We start from the raw sequence: 27,352 nt of genomic DNA on the forward strand, positions 1-27,352 counted from the left end.
GACTGTTCCTCATTTGCATACGTGTGCAAAAATCTTGCACATGCAAATGATCCAATACCAGGGTGCGAGAGCAGGTAGTGGTGGGCGCGTACTGCTTGACACCCTGGGGACGAGGTTGGTCCGAAATTGCCTGCGCCGGCCAAATCACGATCTTCAGTATTTGAACATGCTGTGGGCCATGAACTTGAGGGTTTGTAAAAAATATGGGTAGAAGCCGTGCACAGGATTGTGAGCTAGTAGTTCCGTTCAGTGTGGATGAAATTGGGGCCCTTAAAGCGCTCTATTTTGCAATGGAGTGTAGGCATCGTTTTTCAACATGGCGATGGGCTTCAGGACTATTTTCAGGGGTGATCATCTTCGGATGGAAATTTCTCCTAAAAGTCATCGGTTAACCCACCAAAACCTGAGAAGAAAATGAAAGATGATGAAATAAGCTTTAATTTGATGTGTGTCTCGAACACCTTGGAGAGTTGTGAGTATTTTTCCCGAATTTCTGAAGTGTGAGCATTTACCATTGGGGTCTATGGAAGTTTATTTACTGGTCTGCAACCCTATGAGAAAAAAATGAAGCGCCACCTAGTGTTTTTGGAAACTTTAGTAAATCGGGTTCCTGAGTATAGGATAGAAAAGTGGAGTCAGACTGTTTGTACATTTTGCATGGCGTGCGAACCTCGATCATCCTGATCTTCATTCTGTCTCTGGTTTCGTCTCCAAAGACCCACCCTTCTCCGCATTACTGCTGCTAGTCTTCTGCTATCTACTTCCTGGCTTATGTGAGTCCTATGACTAGATAATAATACTGGCCAGTGCCAGTGGCGTAGCACGGTCATTATTTTTTTGGGGTAACATTTATAAAGGGGTAAACCCGGGCCAATAGGGGGGGGGGGGGGGGGGGGCGCTGGTACTGTAGCAGTGTATTGTACATAGGCCTACATGTACATAGCCCAGGTTGGACTTCGTTGTGTACACGCAACGGAGTCCAGGGTATGAATCTCTCTAGACCCGTGAACGTTGCTATGTACATGTATGTGTTGTGCCCATTCTTGAAAATCACGCATTCTCGAGAATGGGCATGCACATTCTTGAGAATGTGCAACTGGATCCTTGCTCAATCTTGGCAAAAAATAACTCTTCCAGATTGAGCGCACATTCTTGAGAATGCGCGACAAGATAACGGTCTTGTCGATGCCGAGCACCGGCTGCGCTTGGCAAGTCTAGCTGAATCCTCGTTCACTGATTCTCAATAATTATACTGTTGCAACGCAAGGCGCTAAAAAGTAGAGTGGATATGATAAGTAAAGGCGTATTGATATGGGGGGGGGGGGGACTGGGAAAAAATAAGAGACATAATAATACTTGTGCAAAGAATTCTGATTTTTGGGATAATAAAAGCGGGGGGGGGGGGGGGGGGGGGACGTAAGAATGAAGAATGTGAAGAATGAGAATGAATACTGCGACATCCCATAGTGCTAATGCTATTTCCCATTTAAATTGCCACCAATTTATTGTTCACACCCCACCATAACGTCGCAGAGCTGGATTCTATCTATAATCTAGTCAAAAGAGCAATTTTGGCAGCTTCTGGACATCGTTTTTTTTTCGTGGCACGCATATGATACATGCAGGGACTTGTAACTTGTCTAGCCTAAACAAAGCACTTCCAAGACTAGTTCCCAGTCCTCCGTTATTACAAAACTTCCCATAGTGGGCAGAAAAAAGCAATAATAACAGGTTTAATTTGATTCAAATTATCGTAGTTATTCGAGTACAGAAGCATAGAACATTTTCTTTCCTCTTTATATGAATTGTTTCCCTTTTAACCGCTATACAATTCATTTAACATAATTATGTCGTGCAATGTTTGTTAAGATTGGGCAAAATTCATAAATTGTGCACGTGATATTCCCACCCAATCTTAAGAATGAGCGCTCATTCTTAAGAACGCGTGCTCGTTCTTAAGAATGGGCGCTCATTCTTAAGAATGCGCGCCCATTCTCGAGAATGCGTGATTTTCAAGAATGGGCACAACATATACATAACATAGCCCCACTAGTGTGGCCGTCGGTATGCTGCGCTGAACCTAAGACCACACACCGTGGTCCGCGCACTACTGAGGACGTTTTCATAAAATTTGCAGGGAATTTCTTACATATGGTTGTATTCTACGATGTCCCATCTATCACTTCTGGGATGCTTAGGTGTAATGATGTTCAATTTTCCGAGATATTCTTGAATCTTTCTGGAGCCCATATGCACTCATGAAACGTCCGGTGATGGCAGCCATTTTGAATGTGACAAGAGATGACCTCAAGCTGTGACGTCGCATTTATGCAAATTGCTTGTCGAGCGAGGGCGCGAGTTGCAAATGCGACGGCTGTTTCCTGTACCATGCATTTATCGTCTGGGGGCCACGTGCACTGATCTCTATTCAGGATCTACGGCACAGGAAACAGTCCTCGCATTTGCAACTTGGATATATACATATGAAATTTTAATTGTATATATCGGAAATTTGCATCGCACCAATTTTAATTGTAATTATCGGAAATTTGTATAGAAAATAAATTATACAAATAACAAACATTCAATTCTCCTCATTGTTTTAATTAAATGTTTTTGTTTTACTCCAAAAATAACTAATATTGGGTCGTAATTCTTATGTTCATGTTTCACCACTAGTTACGCCAGGTTTATCCTTGGACGTGTGGTTTTATTAACTTATAACTATGCCTTAATGTAAAAATACATGAAACACACCTACCTAGAAAATTGTTTTCCTTTCTGTTCTCAGCCAACTTCACATCTACTAAATCCCTTCTCGAAGATCCTTAACATAGTCCATCATTCACCTGAAAATTATCGAAATCAAATAGTTATTCCCCACATCATCCCATTATAATATAAATACATATATAATGTAATAGAAAAAAGAACTTCCTTTCTGAAAATATCCTCCTAGCAAAAATGGTTAGTCACCTCCATATTTCACTTCTAAAAATATCCTCTTAACCAAGATGGTTAGTCACCTCCATATTTCCCTTCTAAAAAATATCCTCCTAGCCAAGATGATAAGTCACCTCCATAATTCCCTTCTAAAAAATATTCTCCTAAACAAGATGGTTAGTCACCTCTATAATTCCCTTCTAAAAAATATCCTCCTAACCAAGATGGTTAGTCACCTCCATATTTCCCTTCTTAAAAATCCTCCTAGCCAAGATGGTTAGTCACCTCCATATTTCCCTTCTAAAAAATCCTCCTAGCCAAGATGGTTAGTCACCTCCATATTTCCCTTCTAAAAAATATCCTCCTAGCCAAGATGATAAGTCACCTCAATAATTCCCTTCTAAAAAATATTCTCCTAAACAAGATGGTTAGTCACCTTTATATTTCCCTTCTAAAAAATCCTCCTAGCCAAGATGGTTAGTCACCTCCATATTTCCCTTCTAAAAAATATCCTCCTAGCCAAGATGGTTGGTCACCTCCATATTTTCCCTTCTAAAAAATATCCTCCTAGCCAAGATTGTTAGTCACCTCCATATTTCCCTTCTAAAAAATCCTCCTAGCCAAGATGGTTAGTCACCTCCATATTTCCCTTCTAAAATATCCTCCTAGCCAAGATGATTAGTCACCTCCATATTTCTCTTCTAATAACTATCCTCCTAGCCAAGATGGTTAGTCACCTCCATATTTCCCTCCCAAAAAAATATCCTCCTAGCCAAGATGGTTAGTCACCTCCATATTTCCCTTCTAAAAAATCCTCCTAGCCAAGATGGTTAGTCACCTCCATATTTCCCTTCTAAAAAATATCCTCCTAGCCAAGATGGTTAGTCACCTCCATATTTCCCTTCTAAAAAATATCCTCCTAGCCAAGATGGTTAGTCACGTTCATATTTTCCTTTCTAAAAATATCCTCCTAGCCAAGATGGTTAGTCACCTCCATATTTCCCTTCTAAAAATATCCTCCTAGCCAAGATGGTTAGTCACCTCAATAATTCCCTTCTAAATAACATATCCTCCTTACCAAGATGATTAGTTACCTCCATATTCTCCCTTCTAAAAAATATCCTCCTAGCCAAGATGGTTACTCACCTCCATATTTCCCTTCTAAAAAATATCATCCTAACCAAGATGGTTAGTCACCTCCATATTTCTCTTCTAATAACTATCCTCCTAGCCAAGATGGTTAGTCACCTCCATATTTCCCTCCCAAAAAAATATCCTCCTAGCCAAGATGGTTAGTCACCTCCATATTTCCCTTCTAAAAAATCCTCCTAGCCAAGATGGTTAGTCACCTCCATATTTCCCTTCTAAAAAATATCCTCCTAGCCAAGATGGTTACTCACCTCCATATTTCCCTTCTAAAAAATATCATCCTAACCAAGATGGTTAGTCACTTCCATATTTCCCTTCTAAAAAATATCCTCCTAGTCAAGATGATAAGTCACTTCCATAATTCCCTTCTAAAAAATATCCTCCTAGCCAAGATGGTTACTCACCTCCATAATTCCCTTCTAAAAAATATCCTCCTAGCCAAGATGGTTGGTCACCTCCATATTTTCCCTTCTAAAAAATATCCTCCTAGCCAAGATTGTTAGTCACCTCCATATTTCCCTTCTAAAAAATCCTCCTAGCCAAGATGGTTAGTCACCTCCATATTTCCCTTCTAAAATATCCTCCTAGCCAAGATGATTAGTCACCTCCATATTTCTCTTCTAATAACTATCCTCCTAGCCAAGATGGTTAGTCACCTCCATATTTCCCTCCCAAAAAAATATCCTCCTAGCCAAGATGGTTAGTCACCTCCATATTTCCCTTCTAAAAAATCCTCCTAGCCAAGATGGTTAGTCACCTCCATATTTCCCTTCTAAAAAATATCCTCCTAGCCAAGATGGTTAGTCACCTCCATATTTCCCTTCTAAAAAATATCCTCCTAGCCAAGATGGTTAGTCACGTTCATATTTTCCTTTCTAAAAATATCCTCCTAGCCAAGATGGTTAGTCACCTCCATATTTCCCTTCTAAAAATATCCTCCTAGCCAAGATGGTTAGTCACCTCAATAATTCCCTTCTAAATAACATATCCTCCTTACCAAGATGATTAGTTACCTCCATATTCTCCCTTCTAAAAAATATCCTCCTAGCCAAGATGGTTACTCACCTCCATATTTCCCTTCTAAAAAATATCATCCTAACCAAGATGGTTAGTCACCTCCATATTTCTCTTCTAATAACTATCCTCCTAGCCAAGATGGTTAGTCACCTCCATATTTCCCTCCCAAAAAAATATCCTCCTAGCCAAGATGGTTAGTCACCTCCATATTTCCCTTCTAAAAAATCCTCCTAGCCAAGATGGTTAGTCACCTCCATATTTCCCTTCTAAAAAATATCCTCCTAGCCAAGATGGTTACTCACCTCCATATTTCCCTTCTAAAAAATATCATCCTAACCAAGATGGTTAGTCACTTCCATATTTCCCTTCTAAAAAATATCCTCCTAGCCAAGATGATAAGTCACTTCCATAATTCCCTTCTAAAAAATATCCTCCTAGCCAAGATGGTTACTCACCTCCATAATTCCCTTCTAAAAAAATATCCTCCTAGCCAAGATGGTTACTCACCTCCATAATTCCCTTCTAAAAAAATCCTCCTAGCCAAGATGGTTAGTCACCTCCATATTTCCCTTCTAAAAAATATCCTCCTAGCCAAGATGGTTAGTCACCTCCATATTTCCCTTCTTAAAAATCCTCCTAGCCAAGATTGTTAGTCACCTCCATATTTCCCTTCTAAAAAATCCTCCTAGCCAAGATGGTTAGTCACCTCCATATTTCCCTTCTAAAAAATATCCTCCTAGCCAAGATGGTTACTCACCTCCATATTTCCCTTCTAAAAAATATCATCCTAACCAAGATAGTTAGTCACTTCCATATTTTCTCTTCTAAAAAATATCCTCCTAGCCAAGATGATAAGTCACTTCCATAATTCCCTTCTAAAAAATATCCTCCTAGCCAAGATGGTTACTCACCTCCATAATTCCCTTCTAAAAAAATCCTCCTAGCCAAGATTGTTAGTCACCTCCATATTTCCCTTCTAAAAAATCCTCCTAGCCAAGATGGTTAGTCACCTCCATATTTCCCTTCTAAAAAATATCCTTCTAGCCAAGATGGTTACTCACCTCCATATTTCCCTTCTAAAAAATATCATCCTAACCAAGATGGTTAGTCACTTCCATATTTCCCTTCTAAAAAATATCCTCCTAGCCAAGATGATAAGTCACTTCCATAATTCCCTTCTAAAAAATATCCTCCTAGCCAAGATGGTTACTCACCTCCATAATTCCCTTCTAAAAAAATCCTCCTAGCCAAGATGGTTAGTCACCTCCATATTTCCCTTCTAAAAAATATCCTCCTAACCAAGATGGTTAGTCACCTCCATATTTCCCTTCTAATAACTATCCTCCTAGCCAAGATGGTTAGTCACCTCCATATTTCCCTCCCAAAAAAATATCCTCCTAGCCAAGATGGTTAGTCACCTCCATATTTCCCTTCTAAAAAATATTCTCCTAAACAAGATGGTTAGTCACCTCCATATTTCCCTTCTAAAAAATATCATCCTAACCAAGATGGTTAGTCACATCCATATTTCCCTTCTCTAAAATATCCTCCTAGCCAAGATGGTTACTCACCTCCATATTTCCCTTCTAAAAAATATCCTCCTAACCAAGATGGTTGGTCACCTCCATATTTCCCTTCTAAAAACTATCCTCCTAGCCAAGATGGTTAGTCACCTCCATATTTCCCTTCTAAAAAATATCCTCCTAGCCAAGATGATTAGTCACCTCCAAATTTCACGTCTAAAAAATATCCTCCTAGCCAAGATGGTTAGTCACCTCCATATGTCCTTCCCAAATATATCCTCCTAGCCAAGATGGTTAGTCACCTCCATAAATAAGTTTTCTTCACTTTTATGCCCATTATCTCCATCTCAAATATCTATATAGATTAGTTATTATCATTTTAAATGTTCTACAAAAACAAATTATTACCATAATCAATACCTCGACAGCTCAGGTCCAAGTCACGACTCTCTCAAACAGACCGCCTCATCCCCGATGTTTCATCAGCACTCAAAGCCAGATAGACACTGTCCTCCTGTTGAAAAATCCATTTTGTTGAAAATAAATCAACTAGTTTTTTAAGAAATTAAAAATATTAATATAATAATAAAAAAATTAAACATAAAAATAAATACAAACATTACAATTTAATTTGATAAAATTTGATTTTAAATATTTAAAAATGAATCATATTATTGTCAATGACCGTGTATCTTATAGATGCCTCTAAGTATCCATTCTCTTTGTTTTCTAATTTGTAGTCTGCCATGTACTGCCGCATTTTTCACCCGTTCTTACGCTATGCTATTAACCCATGTTCCTTCACTGACTATCCCTCTTGCCGAGTATGATATATGTCTATATCTTTTATAAATAGTCGTCATGCTCATTCAAAGGCAAATCCTTTGAGAGGTCGAAATCTCCTTGCTACCACGGTGTCAGATTTAACGTTTGATATACCGTGAGGTATATCTAGGTTGTGTAAACTTTAGGTTTACTCCGATCTTAACGATAACCAAGTTAACGATCATTAAATAAAAAGGCCAATCATAGAGTCCTAGTTACACAGTGTACTCGGACTAGCCTACATGTATATGGTGCTTTTCAGGGCGAAACATGCGTGAAATTAAAGAAAAAAGGCACCCGGAACGGCGATGGCACAAAAAAAGGGAACCACTTTTTGTATAAAGGGCACTTGTTCAGGAAAAAAAGGGTACTCTTTACCAATTATTGGGGGGAGGAAGCGCTGGTGAAAAAAAAGGCATTTGAATGGAAAATGGCAGTCTTTACAAAATATTGGGGGGGTTAATACCCCCAGCTGGCTACGCCTGTGCTAGCTAGTACTTCAAGAATTAGAAGGCACCCCTTGTTAACCTTCTACAACATGATTTTTCAGGGGAGTCAGTACAAGTATACGTACGCTATGGCTTTTCGACATGTTGGAAGTTTGATAGACGAAATACCTATGTCTGAAATTCCAATTTCTGAAACACAAATCCACCCAAACAGTTACCATGGTTGATCCATAACTCTCAAATGTTTTAGACAAAATGACATTTGGATCATGGGACAATTTTTGGGGTGGAAAATCTGAGTTTTGGGGGTTTGTGTAGTTGAGGAAACCTCCTTTTAATGATATTCATAAAAAACGTAAATGATTTGACTTGGGAGTGGGACCGAGTTGACCTGGCACCCTGAGTGATAGCAGTGTTTCACATCATTACAAGCAAATTTGACAATTTATGAAAGTATTTTAAAAAAATTTTCATGCCCTTGTGATTTCTTTTATTATGGGTTTTGCTTTGTAAATATCGAGAGTGAGAATGTTCTCTGTTACACAACTTCGTTGAAGCCAGCGCAGCTTGTGTTTGATTCAGAGTTGCTGTGCAGGTATCTGTCCGTGTGGGTGGGCTTGCGGTAGACACTGCAAGCAAGACTTCCGTCTGGCTTTCTGGACACCTCAACGTCAAGAAATGAGATGTTGCCATCTCTTTCTTTTTCCATGTTGAACTGGATGCTGCTGTGAAGCTTGTTGAGGTGTTCCAAGAAGAGCTGGAGGTTGTCTTGCCCGTTTTGCCAGATGACAAAGGTGTCGTCCACGTACTGCCTATGGGTCACCTATACCCTGAGCTCCTTCCCCGTTACACTGTGTACTGACACACTCCAGTGATCATCCAGCATCCTTCAGTCAACTTGCATCCTTCTCAGCTTCACCGGTATTGAGCTTCACCAGTTTGCATCCTTCTCACGCCTCACCGCACCCATCCTTAACATCGCATCATCGTTGGAATCCCTCATTCTCCTGACGATGGGCAGAGCATACTGTTTGAAACGTTGAGTCCCTCCGGTTCTTTTCAGAACCACACATACTCACAAAAGAGATAAATTCACATGGTGCTACCGCAAACTTATCTTGTCTTAACAACAGTAGACACCACATGTTTTGTGAACAACAAATGACATGCTGTTCACAATCAGAATTGTTTCATATTTTTTTCACAAAGGACGGTTATTTTAAGAGAAACGTTTCTGCAGCATGTTGGAACTGGGAAAGTGAAGCATGATCATTCTGTTATACACATGTTTTTCATTTCTTTCTGGTATGAAACCACTAGGATTTCTCAAAAGTGCCCTAGGCACTGTAGCTCGAAAGCCTGAAGAAACCTGTGGAGAGAAGACAATGAGAAGAAATTACAGTTTTAGAGGTGGGGGAAAAGCCAAGAGGAATATTCTGAGGAAAACCCACGGAATCAGGTAAAGACTGAAAGCCAAGTCCACATGTTGGCCCAACCCGGGTCACAATGTTGGATTTGAACCCGGGTCACAGCGGTGGAAGGCGAGGAAATTACCGATACACCAACCCGACTCCCCAGCTGTAAATCAGCACTAAATGAGACAGTGTGATATTAAGAACAGATTCACAGTTTTGCCTCCCCTCCCCTCCCAAAAAAAAATAATTTTCAAACATTTTGGGTTTTTGTCTTGGGGGTCACCTAGGGGGTTTAATTTTAGTATCACATAATACAAAATGTAGGATTTTGGTGTCTTCTTATGAACAACATCTTTCAAAAACAAAAAGTCACATACCGGGGGTATTTACAAAAATTCATTTAATTTTCAACTTTTCTGTCAATACAGATTAATAATTTCTAAGCCTTGAGTATTACTATTATAAAATCTGTTTACTTACATGTAGCTGTTGTGTCAGTTACAGGAATTACAGTGTTGATCTGTTGTTCATAACAGTGTCCATCAGAGAATTATCATTTTTTGTCACAGTCTGCCCCGATGTATTATCTTCTTCAGCATGTTGGAGCATTTACCTAGAGCTTTCAAATGGACAATGACCATTCCCAAAACGCTCCTCACTTTATGCTAAATCAACATCAAATAGGACACCAGTTGCAGTTCTATGAACTTTGTCTGTCCTTAAATGTCATTAGGGACACTTTCATTTAATTTTGTAGCTCTGCCACATGTTTTTCCTGGTGGCTTGAAAAACAAATTTTGTATGTATTGGACCTATAAATAGTGTGTAGTTTATTTTCAGTCTGACAGTTTGTTACAGAAAGTGTACCCATGATTGTGGCTGTGCACACATGTACACACACGTTTGGTTATGGTGTACATCAAGGAGTTTCTATTGTTCCTCTTCCCTTTTCCTTTGTTTACACTTTAACTTTCTTACAACAGCTCTCATTGGTTTGTACACATTTCTAATAGAGGAATCCTTGATTTGGCTCCTGTCCTTGATTCATCGATGATGTTGCACGTGTGTGTCCTCGCGTTTTTCATCCACGATTTGAATGCCTGAACATGCCCATGGAAGAAATCCTAGATTTCTGTTATTGTTCATACATGTGTGTAATTAAAATAATAATTTAATTCATCCATTCAAAATAGCATCAAGCTCCACATGAAGTTACTGTATTACAGGTACATGCAGTGGCTGCACTCTGCCTTGTCTGCCTGCCTCAACCCTGCAAAAACTGTCCAACCTCCTAAATGGGTTATAAGAGTCCTGTAGCTACACGTACATGTAGGTTTGTAGGACATGTTCTCTGATCTGTTTACATCAAATGTTGGCTGATCTCCAGTCTAGCATGTCCAGTGGCTGTCATCTGTTAGAAACCAGTGGCACAGCTACATGTATGCTTTCTGAGCATTTGTCTTTGTTCACATTTTATTAATCTAACAGGTTCCTCATTCGCTGTGGCCGATACGTCCGTTCAACCATGTCTGGAAATTCAGCGGTTATGGAACGTCTTGAGCAGCGAGCACAGCAGGCAGATCAGATCATTGCACGCCTGAAGAGCCAGCTCAATGAGCTGAAGAAAGCTGCAGGTAACGAGAATCGATCATTGGCAGAAAACAGTGTCCAGTTTCAGGATCTAGTGTTTCAGAATGATTGAATTAAACAAAATGAAAAGTGGCATCAGCTGTAATTTAATTTATTTTCTCTCCGTCATATCACTTTTGTTATTCCTGCCAAATTGAAGCAATTTCTGCTCCTGAAGTCAAATCAATGCCATTTTTAATTCTACATATAGAGTGTTTAACTCCAAAATTTAAGGAATTTTAATTTTACTTATTGTCATCAGTTGAAATAAACATTATGACAATCTTCTTGATGTTCAGTGATCATGATAAAGTCTTTCAAATATTGTGCAGCTAGCATGGCTAGTGGTCTGAACCCTGAACAGTTAGTTACCATCTTTTTTTTTCTGTAATAGAAAGCGTCTTGAAACACCATGGTGTCGGACATACATTGTACCGGTACATGTACATGTACTCAGGCAAATGATTTTATTGTTTACCTATTCATGAATTGTTCTGTTGAAGTAACAACTGAATTGTTATAAAACAGTGTTAGGAATAAACTATACATTTTTATTTCAACAAATTACTTTACTAAGATTCAAAACGATACGTGTCGTACATGATTCATTTGGCATTTGAATTTGTTGAGGCTTTTCACTGAGGTTTTTATTTTTTATTTGATTATTCCACGGAATGTTCCCATGAGTACACTGTAGATCATGTCACCTGGTCACAGTTGAATCCATGCCGCCAAATACAAACACCGATGGGAAAGACAATGAAAGAAGAAGGCTCCATTGTTGAAAAAGACAGGTGCTCTGATATGAACATTTTACAAAGTCTGGCTATAGTGACCAATTTGATTACTTTTGTAATGAAGCAACATTTGAATAAGGGAATAAATGTGTGCTCAGGAGGTTTTAATCACTCTGTTTCAGACCGCTTGGAGTCTGGGTGCTGATATTTGGTGAGGGTAATTATCAGCACCCAGACTCCAAGCGGTCTTAAACAGAGTGATTAATACCCACCAAGCACATATTTATTTCTGGTAAAAAAAAAATCAACTTTTCGGTCAAAAAACCCTGATATTCTTCAACAAGTTCACTTCATGTTTTTTTTAAACACCCCTCTAGCTAAATAATGGAGTGTCTAGCTTGTGAATAAGATGTAAACAACCCCTTTTATGGAGATTGGCATGCGCGTCGCACGTACTGTAGTACGTAGTATTGCGCATGCCTACGTGCGGATTGTGAACGCTCAACCAATAAAACAGTAAGAGGCACTGGATTTTTAGGAGTCCAAATTTCATGCAACACTGGAAAAGTGTTTAAGACCAGCTAGCCATGTCTTTATCATCCATTTACATAAGACTGGCCACGTGACAGGCTCTCGACCAATAGGAATGGGTAAACTGTCTTACATGTAGGTATTTATGAATGACACCATTACATGTATAATGTCCAGTTGAGCATAAATGCAAAATCACCATGATTACTAAATTAAAAAGTATGTTACTGATTCTGTATCTTGATTGGCTTAGGATCTGTTATATGGTGCGAATAACATTTCTTTGCACTCGCCGAAAGACTGTAACAAACGTGTACATAGCAGCCTTAAGTGTCTCTACCTTGTTTATATTGTTCTTGAAAATTATACTTGTTCACGTAGTTCTTACTGCTGGTACATGTATACACAGCATGACATATGCCACTACCAGCACTTGCATACATGTACATATAGTGTCTCACAGTACAACCTACGGTACATGTATCTGGGCAATTCCACACTTTTGGGCCCTAGCAGTGTGTCTGTCCACGTTACATACGTATCACACAGAAAAGATGCATGCTTTTTTCTCAAATAAACCAAGGTATCATCTTTTGTCTTGTCTTGTCCTAGTCACTTTCAACTTAGCAAGATATTGGACAAAACTGAAGAAAATACTAGCATATCTTTTACCCTTAATACGCAACATCCATAAACTTATCTAATTGGCTCATTAGTGTGGAAATGCCCATCATGGACTAGCCATCATGACAATTTCCTTATTAAAATGAAGTGGTTTCTGGCCTTTCAATCATCAAACCTTGGGGACAACCAGGCACCGGCTTATCCAGATAAGTTGATCAGCTCATATGTCATGACATGCCAGAACGTGCCCAACTGAAAAGAGTAGTTTCTTGTGCGCTCCATAACTGATTTATAATGGTGGAGGAGGATGAGACCCAATAAAAGGAGGAGTGATGAAATGACTGGGATGACAAGGATCAAGGAGCTCTTGAAGGAAAGGGAAAAACTAATCACTCTAATGTTCATGTGATCCAATTGCTTAAAGGTGTTCTAGAAACACCATGAAGGCATTTGAAAGAATGTACCGTACACAATGTACATGTACAGTGTACATGATGGAAATATTTGATATGCATTGTATTAGGAAAGGGTTCTGGAGAAAATTAATGGTGGAAGTTTTCAAGCTTCTTTCTTTTTCAGCATTTCAAGCCCACCTTTGTACATTGTAGACACTGTATGCTTTGTTGTGTGACATACATTGTACATGTGCAACACATGTGTATTTTGCTCATTTCACACTATTAAAAGGGATACATGTACAAACATGTGACATGGGATTGGGAAATGAAGCAGCATAATAATAGCAAGTTGTTTGTCCTCTTTTCCCCATGTACATTCCCACCCCATTGTTGAGGTTTGTGCTCACCAAGAGTGTAAGACTTTCCAGACAAATTTTACAAGACTGCTCAGAGGACAATTACGTTTGTTAATATTGATAGAAAATGATAAATACAAAAATGTTTTTTTTACCCAAATACATACAGTAATTCTTTTTTCATTCTTATCGCTGCATGATTATTATCCGTAAAAACCAACACAATCTACCGTACGGTGTATTAACATTTATTATGACCAGAGTACGTTACATACGCACGTAACATGGACAGAAATTGGTGGTAAAATTATGAACGTTACATACATGTACATGTATCAAGGACTTAAAGAAGAAAATTGTGTTTAATTTGGCTGGTAGCAATCTTAAATGTGTGTTGAATAAGTGAGACAACATTGGAGTACTTTCATGTACATACGTGATAATCAATGGAACTGTCACTTTATAGTCAAGACTCTGTCCATGTACAGGTAGTTTGTATGGTGACTGACCCCTGTATATGTTCTTATGCATGTACATGTAGGGAAAAGCAGAGCAAAATATCTTGTTTTGTTGTGCCTAGTTTTAATGTTTCACTCGCCAATCCCAAGTGTGCAGTCGTTTGCAGACCATTAGTGTGGAAAGGCCCACTTACTCGTACATGTACATTGTACATTGTGGCATGATTTGGTTCATTTAGTAGAATTGAATGGAGTGATATCTGTGTGGTTGTTCGAAACCAATTGCCACTCAGGAAATATGTTACCCAATAAATTGAATACAAATTATGGACATAAATGTAACTTCATTCGTCATTCATTACTTGCATAGTAGCACCCCATGGCTTTTGCTTATGTACACATTGTACATGCATATTGTGCACACTTTCCATATTAAACAAAAACGCACTTGTTTTAGTGTACAGGTTCATCTTTTTAAACCGTGGACGAAAAATACCGAAGAACAAAAGAGAACAATATCGTCCACGATTCCCAGCATACGTCCGCGATTGGGGTCATGTACAAAACATATGGAAGTCTTCCTAAAAAAAGAGTACAAACAAAAGAGGGACAGGATGTCCACGATCGACGGTGAACACACGTTTGTGTGTGTACACACATAGAGCAAGGACAATGCATCTTGCATTTCATCATGCCTCATAGCTTTTTCTCGTTGCCTTTTTCTTGTGAAGTTTCCAACAATGGTGGCAAGGAGGCCAGCCTTCAAGCTGAAAATACTGAGCTGCAGGCTGAGGTGCAGAGAGCATTGAAGAGACTACAATGTAGTTGCCTTGGAGACCAGTCATGGTGGTAAGTCACTTGCTATGATTACTGTGTTTAATCGTGAGACTTGTTGGTTATTATTCCTAATATGGCCAGTCACTTGCCGTGTCACGCGTAGCTGCTCTAATTTCTCATCCACGCAACTGACAGCAACATGAGGCTAGCGAACGATGGCCCTAAAAAGGGCTTCAGAAAATTGGCAATTGTCATGGCAAACTACAACCAATCAAGACAAACAAAGCTGTTTTAGGTAGTAAATGACCTACTACATAAACCTATCTAGAGGTATTTTTTCTCAAAAAAAGTATTTCGATGCATTTTGACAATTTCTTTTAACTAACATCGTCATCTTGGCTGATAGTGGTACCGGGTACTCCGATTAGTTGTACGTAGTTTTCTGTGGTCTCAAATGCAGTCTCGTAAAATCTCGCGTAGGCTTTTGGGCCATGCGTGCATGACCCTGGACAAGAAATTGAGGTCAAACAGGGCTCTGCGCATGACACGGCCACTGACTGTGGCCAGATGAACTATGTTTTGTAGTCGTATTGACTCATCTATCTATGGACTGATCTTCCAACATGTCCAAGGTATCCTAGCTTTCTCAATTAGTATTATGTACAACCGTGTCAATTTTGACATGCAAGAAAAATGTTGGTGGCCAGTGAGTCCATCAGAATCCACCAGTAATGTGCCTATCAAATGCCCCCCCCCCCCCCCCGCATGCCCCCCTCCCCCCGCGCTGCCCCCCCCCTTCCCCCCGCGCTGCCCCAGGTCCGATGTCAGGATTGGATCATGTTTTTCATGCCCCAGGGTGGGGATTTTGGTCACTCAAATTACATTGTTGCCATTGGCACACTACATGGTACGGCAATCAGTAGTGCGCCCCACGTATGTATGTCAGGGCATGGTCGGGGATTGTCACTTACATTTTGCCCAAGGGGTGGGGATTTTGTTACTTCAAAAGTGACAATCCCCACATCTTGGGTGGGGCAGCTGGGGGGGGGGGGAACTTGCGCATTAGGCGGGAATAAATCTGTTGAGATCCTGAATCCGCCAAACTCCCCCAACAGCTCAGTATACAGGGTGAGTCCAAAAAAACGAAACCCAATAGTCGGGTCTACTGTTTTATTGAAGTTCTGCATGTAGCACTTTCAAAATCTAGGATATAAAAACCCAATTCATCAGTTTCTTTTAGTACAAAAATCATTCAAAACACTCATGTACTTTTCAAGTTACGGAATTTTAAACACAACCACCGTTGTAAGGTTCTGTCCACGGATCACAAAGAAGGTGTGCGTTCCTTCAGCAAAACAAAAATTCACACACATCCCTATTAGTTCAGTCGGAAAAGGGGGGTATCGTGCACCCTCGGAAATCAATTTCTAATCAACGTTTCTAGGTCAGAAAAAATGCGTAGAAAACGATTTGCTATGTTAAAAAATTCAAAAAATGTCCCACGTATTGTTTTTATGCAAATTAGTGCCGCCATTACCGAAAAATCTATTTGTAACTATATCTCAGCCAATATTGCAGATAATGGAACGAACTAGGTGTCTAAACCAATGTTTTCAAGGTCAGAGATCACAATAAAACTATTCTGGAAGTGACCACATGTGTCTGTGGCATAGGAATATGCAAATTAGTGCCGCAAATACCGGAAAGTCATGTTTTTGGCATATCTCGGCCAATATAGCACATAACTACACAAGTAAGGTGTCTAAACCCATGTTTTGAGGGTCAAGTATCATTAGAAGACCATTCACGAAGTAACTATGTGTGTCTTTGGCATGAAAATATGTAAATTATAAAGTGTCGGTTTATCAGATATTTGATTTTTAGCCAATATCTCGGCCAATATTGCACATAACTACACAAGTAAGGTTTCTAAACCCATGTTTTGAGAGTCAGGTATCATTAGAAGACCATTCACGAAGTAACTATGTGTGTCCTTGGCAGGTAAATATGTAAATTCTAAAGTGTCGGTTTTTCAGATATTTGATTTTTAGCCAATATCTCGGCCAATATTGCAGCTTATGTTGACAGAAGGGTTTTGATAAGCAATAATGATCAAAGTTTATTTTAAGCCATCATAATAATGAAAAACACGAGGTCATACGTCACAGACTGTTTATGCATATTCATGAGTTACAGCGCGGCCGCCATTTTGAAATCGCATGGGGGAGCATTTTCGGGACGATATTTGTGGAAGATGATGACTGAAAGTCGTCTTTTGGCCAGATGGATGAAAATATTGAGACCAAAGAACGTTTTTTCGAAAAGGTATGAGTTGCTCTACGACTAAGAACCTTAACTGTGGAAATTTTTGTCCTGGATGAAAAGATAATCTCGATCAAAAGATGTAGCAAAATCGCTACATCAGCGGCCAAAAAAATTCAGTCATTTTGGAAGCATTCAGCGTCTGGCCGTACTACAGAGCTTGCGATAGTACTGTACGGCCAGACGCAGTCGGGCTACCTGAATCCATAAAAATCTTGCAGTTCTGCTAGGCTTACAGTTACAATCCTGAATCCATCAAAATCCCCCAGTTTGTGCAATATGGAGGTATCCTGAATCCGCCGAAATCTCCCGAAACAGGAGTGTGGATTTTGATGGATTCAGGTACCCCGGTACGTTAGGGTTAATAAGATTTTGCTGAGATTTCGACCATTTCACAAACTTTTCAGAGGCTGAAAAAAAAATGAAACTCTTTGCACACATTGAACAGTATGAGTTTGTACATTGTTTGATTGACTGTATATTGTTCAGGTATCCAGATACCATTGCCTAGGCCCTTTTCAAGTCAAGCTAATGGCGAGATGCAAGAGTCAGAGGTCAAAGTTCAAATGTCAGATCCTGTGCTAAAGAGTAAAGATGCTGCAGATCAGGCCAAGCCAGCTCCAAAGACAGCCAAAACAGACAAGAAAGGTAGGAAACATTGAGCAGTTGTATTAAACCCATTGAAGTACCGGTAGCGGTACTACATTGTATTATATTGTGTTGATTTTTAATATTTGTAAATTTTATTGCATTGTATCTTTGAAACTCTGATACATTTTCTCACCGTGCGCAAGCATGAATTTCCTACAATGTAGTTCCGGCTTCGGAAAACCATATCACTTAATATACTCGTGCACATGAATATTGCGTGATGTTTGTAGTCGAGCTCAGATGCAGGCTAGGAATGAGGCTGAATATATTTCACTATAATTACTTATTAATACTGATCCAAACATTAAATACATTAAAAGCGAGTGTGGATTTTCATGTCAAAAAATAAGGTACATTTCCCAACGTTTTTATTGGATTTTTTTACAACGGTCATGTATGATTATAATCGATCAAGCTGTTGGTTGATGAACTTTGGTTGGATTTACTTGGGTCGAAAAGCCACCAAAAAGCGCGCATTGTTCGCAATGTTCCTTATTTTCCAATGAAGTTTTGCAAAATCAAACTTTAGCATGTTTAGTGTCTTTTTGAACCCTCCGATGCTTGCCCCGGGCGAACTCAACCCTGCTTGTTATTGCTTTGAGAACCAACTTAATGTGGTGTATTTTTGGTGTATGTACATTAAGGCTAAGATTTGGGGATGTATGTTTGGTGTAGTCACATCATTTGCATAAAGCTGGTGCACAATTGGTGTGCACCACATGTGCACTAAAACTACACCAACTAAAGAGGTGTACAGCCCAATTGGGTGAGGGTTCACACTACAGTTTCGCCCAGGGGAAATGTCTGGCCCCGGGGATAAAATCTCAGAGGTGGTGCAGGGGTGAGAATTACAAGTGTGAAATATGGCTTATTTTCACCCCCGCATTGCCACAGAGCCATCCCCGAAATTTGGTTTAGTGGAAAAGAGTGTTGGAGTCGAGTCCTCAAAGCTGAGTACCGAGTTCTTTGATGTGCTCGATTTTTACTCCCGAGTACTAGGGTCGAGTACCGAGTCCAAACCAACGAGTCCGTGCCAAAATTGTACAAAGAATCGAGTACGGGCCGAGTCCACATAATTTTCGAGTACTGATAGTCAAGCACGAGCCAAGTACTTAAGTGTACTCAAGTTGTACTCGAGTACGAGTTCTCCAACACTGGTGGAAAAGGCATAGGCTTTAGTGCTCGGGCGGATGTGAGTTGCACTGGGAGTAATGGGCAGGGTGGTTGGTTGGGGGGGGGGGGGGGGTTCAGTGACTTCTAGGTTTAGCTCTTCTGTCATACTTTTGGACCACAGAGGAGTTCATTGAGGCAAAGATTTCCATACATTTGTGACCTGTTCTGTCAAAAGCAGACGCTTCTGGGCAGAGGTTGAAATTAAGATGGGGCCAAAAAACGCTTTCGAACTCTAAATATAGTATTTTTGATGATTTGTTAAGGTATATCAGTTAAAGAAAATACTGTTTTGTGACGTTCGTGGCCATTTTCTCCGTTTTCTACTTTTCGACACAATGAACTTCAAAATAGCATAACTCTGCCCAGGAATGACCGATTTCAAAAATTAAACCACCTATTAGGCCTAAAAAGAAAAAGAACATGTTTTAACAATATGCAAAATCTCATTTTTGACCTTTTGCCCAGAAAAGTCTGATTTTGACAGAACAGGTCACATTTAGGTGTGCAGTCAACCAGTCATCTGTACCTAAAAAAAAAAGAGGTATTATGTTCTGCTTGAGTTACCATGCTAAATTAAACAGTTAATGTTTTCTTGAAATCTCTTTTAAGGAAAACACTTTTCAAGTGTAAATACTACCATGTCAGGAAGGCCATCATTGAGAGAATTCGGGAGAATCCTTCACCATTTACATCTTTTTTGCTTGTCATTCACTACATGATACATTAGACATGTTAGATGAAACATGTTAGTTTTTATACTGTTCTAAGGCTAGAAACAGATTTCATAGTCTATTTTGCAAAGTGAACATTTTTTTTTGGAATCATGATTTGCCGTACAATGTAAGCCTAGACAATGTCCACAAGTGATTTTAGGTTGCTGCAAATTGTTTATCTGACATGTACATGTACATCTGTTTCCCGCGTTCCGAAGTTGCACCAACCAAAATTATGTATTTTGAGCGACTCATACAGGTGATCTTTATCTACTTATTTTCATTGAAACAGTCTGTTTGTGAATTCAACAGTCCATCTGTTTGTGTAGAGGACTAACATGACTAATTTGTATGAAGTTACTGTAGCATTATTAAATGTCTTTTCATTTGTACTCTCACCTTGTTTTACTGTGCAATTTCTGTTTTGTCTGAAACAGAAAAGAAGGAAAAGAAAGAGAAAGCTGATGTCCAGCGTGCAGCCACTGATGAACCCAGCATTACCCAAGTTGATTTGCGCATTGGTCGCATTATAGACGTCAAGAAACACCCTGATGCAGACACGCTGTACCTACAGCAGGTAGACGTAGGCGAAGCAGTTCCAAGGACTGTGGTCTCAGGACTCATCAAGCATGTCACCCTTGAAGAGGTGAGGACACTGAAGCAAGACCCCTCCAAATACATGTATAGCGCAATATTAATAGAGCAGACATGTACACATGTACATGTACCAATGTGAACCAGTACATGTTTATGAAGTGTACATGTACTTGCATGACTGTCCTGGGTATACAGCAGGCTTGTGCGGTTCCGGCGGTTCCCCGGTTCTAACCGGTTCCAATATGGGAACCGGAACCGGGAGTCCAATATTTTCAAGAACCGGGTACCCGCTATCGTCGGTTCCGGGCCCAAAAGAATCAGTTCCAGATTAAATTACCTATTTTCTGTGCACAAAATCCAAAGCTGAGAATCGGCTCCACAGGAAATCAATCGTGGCGGCGCGGCCCGGGACATTCACTCGGGCCGACTAGTCAAAACAATATTTCACGGGTCAAAGACAAACAGCTCAACAGAGCCCTTTTTGAGTTTGCGGTCAACCACGAGGTGTGCATATAGAGCATTGAACCCAATACTGGCCCTGTACGATGGATAATAAACATGCATGGGGCGTGGCCAGACCGCTCGGGGTTACTTGGACAAGCGGTGAAGTGTTTTAGGTTTTATGAAATGCGGACTCAAAGGAGGAAATGCACATGTCATGCAAAGATAGTTAGGAAAAGGACCGATCACGTGAGAGGGTTTAACCAATAAAACCAACAAGGAGTCCGATTTTCACAGGAGTCCCATTTTTATGCTCTGGAATTGGCTGTATGTTTAGGCCTATGTATTTTTTACCCGGGTCCATCAGAGCCGATTCCAGCACTCGACCGGTTCCACACTACAGTACATGTAGTTGTGCAATGTACACTGAAAGCAGGGTACCAGTGTACGTGTGTACAGTGTACGAAGTGAATCATTCTATTCTCAGCGGCATGGCGGTTGTCACGTTAAATACAATTATAGGCAAGGAACAGAGAATAAGTAATAAACGCTAAGCTTGCTTTCAAAAATAGTTTCACACAAAAATTCATGATTTGAAACCAAATACGTAGTGGAATATTCATGAACTCCACATCGAAATCCACGGAACACGGACCTCACAAGGTGAAACCGTTATTCTTTACATGTCATTTCAAGAGCTTATGTTTTTTCATTGAATTTTCGGGAGCCGGTTCCGACTCGGAACCGGTTCTTTTTTGAGAACCGGAACCAGCTGCAGAAAGATTGGAACCGCCCAAACCTAGTATACAGTGGAGGCTAAACCATGTCATCTTCAGTTCAGCCACATTGTCATTGGGTGTCCAAATAAAATCCAGTCTAAGAACACTGTGGTAACAAAAAGCTTAACTGGTATTAAGACAGAGTTGATAATTGTCTGAGTTACTGTCAATATACCATATTGAAGTGCATGTTGTTTGTGTCTTGTCACAGAAAAAGCATTTCGATTAGGAGAAATTAAAGGTCAAAATGGAAACTTCTACATAATGTACAGAAAACCGACTTTTTGACTTTTCCAATGAACATGATGAAAGTTCAGATTTGTTTACGACACAAAGTAGGATATTTTTTTATGATTTCCCCACAATGTGATATTATTTAAATTATAATTTCAAAGAAGTCATTAATGGTCATTAAAGTTCTACAATGAGTTTCCTTATTCTGGCACGCAAACTTGATTACTGTGTAGTAAAGCCAATAAACAGTCTCAACATAAGATACTGACTTTGGCTATGGTAGTGATAAGAATTGTGAATGTTTAGGTCAGTGTTGAAATGATATGAATTGCCTAAAGCACTGGCTCCCAATATCACTATGAATTAATTTAGGGCCAATGACTTTCCATTTCAGAAAAGTGTGTATTCCGTTTTACTAGGAACTGGACCAAGTCTATCAAAATCCATCAATCACTATGCGTCCAATACAAAACTGTACATGACAAAATGGAATCCACCTGGTTGACATCGTTGACATTCATAGACTACACATGGCTTTTATCACAATAGCAGTACAGGAAGCTGGGCAAAATCAATCGGATACTCCAAGCACTGCTTCAGGCCATTAGGCCCAAGTCCTTCATACTCCATCAATATTTCGTCACGCCAGGCCTTCTGGACCAAGTCCCCCAAAATCCACCAAAATGGGGGTATGGATTTTGATGGAGTTGGGGTGGTTAGGGTTAATTGCCGAAATCTGCCTACATGTACATGTACATGTAGATACCGGTAGTTGTGATGGTGAGGTTTCAGTTGAGGGTCATGTCACTTTGATCAATTGTCATCAGTTCTTTTTGACTGACAGATGCAAGATCGTCTTGTGATTATGTGTTGCAACATCAAGCCAGCTAAGATGCGAGGGGTGCTGAGCCAGGCTATGGTCATGTGTGCTGCTACAGATGATAAAGTGGAGATACTCATCCCTCCTAAGGGTGTGGTACCAGGGGATCGCGTCAGCTGCCAGGGATATCCATGTATGTAATATACAATGCTTATTCACTACTATATGTACACTCTCTCAGTTTAGTTTTGAGAGATACGGTACATGTCTTATTATTACATGTATCCTTCCAACAAGCAAACAGCAACAAGCAAAATGGTTTAGAGCACACTGCTTGCCCAGCTTCCTGCTGGGGTACGGTAGCCCACAGTGGCATCTAGCACTCTATACACCACACCAGGATCAAACCTGGCTTGAAAGTACAGTCATACTGTACTGTTGTTCCAAATTTCATTTCCATCTAAATTCAGTTATTTTTCAATTACCCACTTGGATTTAAAATGCCAAAAGAAAAGCACTCTAGAACCGGTAACTTAATAAAGCTTGGTGATTGTTGCAGTAGGCCCACGCATTGATGAGTGAAATTGGATGACTGCATTACCGGTACAAGCTGATCTTAAAGGCCAATCATTAGGAGGCACTTCAATGAATTTGCTAATGATCCAACAGGTGGATGGTGGGAGGCAAGTCATCCTGCATGGATGGGAGTAATTACACGGGCCATTTCACGCAAACATCAGCCTGTTAATTGGGCCCTCAATGACCAAATGGGTCACAAGTCACCAAATGTGTGTCCAAAATCTTGGGCATTGAAATTGGACAGGCAGAAAAAAATTATTTCAAATTCACATCTATTTCTTTTAATGGGATATTACATGTATTTCCTTGATATGCATTGTTATATACCATGAATTCTTTCATAGATTGAGTTACATGATTTTCCTTTTGCTTAGAAGCATTTATCCAAGGCCTGGGGATGAGGGTGGGGGTTGATATCATTTTTCATCGCCGCACAATATTGATTTGTGTAAAGCCGAAACTTGCAGATATAATTACACCAATTTCATCAACGTCAAAGGGTATACATGTAGCATTCTTGCAATATTTCAAATTTTCAACGTAGGACAAATCATTTGTTTTTTAATTGACCATCATGTCTAGAAACCACAATCATTTTTTGATGGAAGCGTGGAATAGTAACGTGATAATTACAAAATGCTGTGTCTGATTTACCACAATTCCGACACAAATCTCATCAGCTTATCAGCAGGAATGCCTTGACTAGTGTACAAGTTTTAAAAAAAAAATCAGTCACTGCAATTTTCACAAAAATCAGTCACTGCAATTTTCACAAAAATCAGTCATTGCCTTTTTGAGATCAGAAGGGTGGACGGAGCCCTCCCTGTGTTGCCCATTGATGAGAGGGTTGGGTGAGGCCAGGAAACAATCACCATCTTATAACCAGCAAAAGTTGTTGACAAATGGCCGTGAAAGCTCCAATGAATAAGTACACTGTATTGCATAGCAAGATTAATTCCTAGTCATACTTGGATTTCTCTCTGAAATTGCAGATATACAATGACTTGAGTTTAAAATATGCCTGTACGCATGCACGTGTGTGTGCGCTATCTGAAGCCTGTCATCCGGGCTATTTCTATTATACAAGACGGTGGAAACAACACTTTTTGGATGATCAAAGTAATGTACCCCATGGGGTACATCACTCATGTACCACGAGGTATATGTCCCCGACACAGTACATGTGTGTTTGTGGCACATCACATGCTCAGTTCTCGACCAATAAAAAGTCACAGTCTACTACCGTGGTATAACAAGACGATTTGTTGAGCTACTATCCCGCTGCTAAAAACTGTAACATTAGTTTAGTTAGACTTCACTAATACTTTATGCGTCATCAAACTGGGACTTACAAAAGCTTTCTCTTTCTCTTGTTCTCCTGTATTTCTGTCTGTCCTCGTCTTCTGTAGTGGCGGACAACTTCCCTCCTCAGATGAATCCCAAGAAGAAGATATTTGAGCAGATCAAACCTCACCTCAGGACCGATGCTAACAAGGTGGCTTGCTACAAGGGTTCACCCTTGGAAGTTGAAGGCAAGGGTGTGTGTGTGGCTCCAACCCTTAGCAAAGCTGAAGTGCGATAGACTCAACCACAATCAACCTTCCTACTTACGCTGGTGATGTACCATGTGTACTAGCTAGGCTTGACTTTGAATTAGTTCTTAAAGGTATCACACTTAAAGACACTTAAAGGTATCATGCAACATTATAAATATAACAGCCAAGGTTGTTTTGTTTTGTATGTCCAAACATACCTCTTATGTTGGTCAATTTTTGAATGCTTGAGGGGCTTATTGTGGTACATGTTCTGGTGCCCACTCCCAGATCTGCAATTCCTATAGCAAAGTACGTCCTGGTCAGTAGTACATTTTATTGAAGGCAGACATCTTGACTAACTTCAAGCCCTGCTTAGTTATTAAAGATATAGTCCATCATTTGTAATTTGTGCATTTTGTTTGTTTGAAGCAACAAAAGTTTTCAAAATCTAATGAAGGATACTGAACAACTAACCTGATGAAGTTTCAGCTCAGCTTCAGCTGTATATTCCGAGAAAAACAGCATTCTAGGATCTCAATTTCAAATCAAAAGTTGCTGAATCATGTTTTGAATTGGGCCTGAATTCAGCGTCCGAGACGCGTTCTACTGAGCCGATTGCAGCTATACGCGATGTTGCGCACTGATCCGACGAATTATAGCAAACGTGCGCGCGTGCGTCGAGCCAATGCTTGCGCGCGCTTCGCCGAATAACAAAACGAACTACTAATTTAAATTTTCCTACTGTGCGTCTTAAGACACACCGTTGGAAAGGCCTTCTTTCGTTGATTACTTCAAAATGACAGCTTTCCAGAAAGAATAATTTCACAGGGAGTTTAGTCCCCTTACTATCTTTCAACCAAGTATGTTTTTCAACAATAATTACGCCAGTTACTTTTCGGATGGCTGCAAATGATGGACTATAGCTTTAAACTTGGTGGGCTGGGGGGGGGGGGGGGGGCACAAACTGCACCCCCTCCTGAACACTTGTCAATGGTCTCACTCATTAAGCCGTCAATTCACATTCTATGTGGCAAAGCATGCAACATAATGCCAAAAGAGTGTACTCTTTATCAGAAAAAAAATCCACTCCTCACAAAATGTTGACTTCAAATTCAAGTAAGTCTTGGGCCAAGAGAATAGTGATCGATGGTGGATCGTGCAGTCACTGAAATTTGTTTCACGATTAGAGCAGCTCGCCTGCTCTCACTAGCATCTGGGGAATCCTGCAGTAGCGGTTTAACTTACTTTTTCCCTAGGCTTTCTGAGGTAACCAATTAGTGATTACAAAATGATAGCCGTTGATGGGCTGATTAAAAAAAATTATAGTTGTCATGCAACGGTTTTAAACATATGCGCAGCATATAATTATACACACTATGCAGAATTCAACTGTGAATTGTGACGATCAAATGTCATAAGACAGCCACGTGCCATTGCTGCAAGATTCCCAAGATGTTAGTGAGAGAACATTACATTATCAAAAGCAGTGTGCGAGGGCGCTTTACAACAATCACATTGATGCTCTCCAACGTACAATCACTATCGATAACTGACGTCTTGGGCCAAGACTAGCTTCAAGAATGCTTTAAGCTACATAGGATCTTTAGTATGTTGTGCATTTTACCCCTTTTCAGCGATAATTGCTCCAAGTTTTGTGTAGTGTGCATAACAACTGACCCTGAAGAAAGACCCTAATACATTTTGAGAAAACAATGCAGTGTATTTTTGGTCTTGTAAGTGGATTTCGTTGTTACAGCGTTGGTTTTATATTTTGAATTGTACCCTCTCCTTTACTATCCCTAAATTCAGCACTAAGGACATAAAGAACCGAAGTGCGCTGCGTATTCTGTTCCACGTGCGCACAGCTTAAGTGTGTAAAGACATCAGCATGTGAACCATAGTGATCCAGAACAATGACAGCTGACGTCACACTTCTGTACTGTCAGGGATGTGATTGGTCTGTGACAAAAAAACTGGAAAATGTTATGCATGAAGTGCAAACTCTGGCGAGTGCGAAGCCATTACGGCGTCGGGTCCGGGGCCCGCTTAAGGGCCCCCAATTTTTTTGATTTTAGAATATCTGGGGTGCAATCTGAGGCGATTACTGGGCACTTTCCTCTGAAATTTTGGAGCAGAATTTGTTTTAATTGTTAAGAAGAATTTTCCTTCATTTGTTAAAATGTACTCTTGTTCTTATAAAGTTTCTTCTGTACTCAAAGTTGAGAACTATGCATTTTCATGTTACCTCGCCGTATTTGCCATGCTTTGGTGTGCTTTGGGTGTTTCACATGGGATACGACTCGAGCTATTTCTATCCACTCGACGCGTAGTTGATAATGTCGTTGCAAACATTGCAAAAAACCTTGCCAGTGCCGGGTTGCTATTTTATCGAGACACTCTTGAAATTCATGCTGATGCCCGTCAATAATAACATAGTCCCGAAACCATTCCTACCGGAACTTATTTTTCACTTCTTTATCAAGCTCTCGCAGTCGCACTGATCAATCTCCTTGCGAAAGTATCGACTTGTTGGGCGCAGCCATGATGGAAGCATATTTACACAAACACTCCGAGCTGACGCACGTAAAACAATGCAACAACGTGCATAATCCACATTGTACCGTACTGTATGCCATTGCGCAATAGAGTAAAGTACTCTATTGTACTCTTTCAACTT

At 40.0% G+C, this 27,352-nt stretch overlaps 1 protein-coding gene across 1 annotated transcript; it reads left to right on the forward strand.

The window, feature by feature from the left end:
- The first annotated feature begins 590 nt into the window (after nt 1–590).
- Nucleotides 591–25,080, forward strand: LOC119728444 (aminoacyl tRNA synthase complex-interacting multifunctional protein 1-like). The gene is given in 8 exon segments (XM_038200686.1): nt 591–773; nt 10,810–10,955; nt 14,786–14,871; nt 14,873–14,903; nt 17,643–17,801; nt 20,128–20,336; nt 22,586–22,754; nt 24,550–25,080. Coding segments are annotated over 8 exon segments (975 nt in total). The 5' UTR covers nt 591–771; the 3' UTR covers nt 24,723–25,080.
- The last annotated feature ends 2,272 nt before the right edge of the window (nt 25,081–27,352 follow it).

This window comes from Patiria miniata, unplaced genomic scaffold (assembly GCF_015706575.1).
Source record: "Patiria miniata isolate m_02_andy unplaced genomic scaffold, ASM1570657v1 HiC_scaffold_20, whole genome shotgun sequence".
Classification (NCBI taxonomy): domain Eukaryota; kingdom Metazoa; phylum Echinodermata; class Asteroidea; order Valvatida; family Asterinidae; genus Patiria; species Patiria miniata.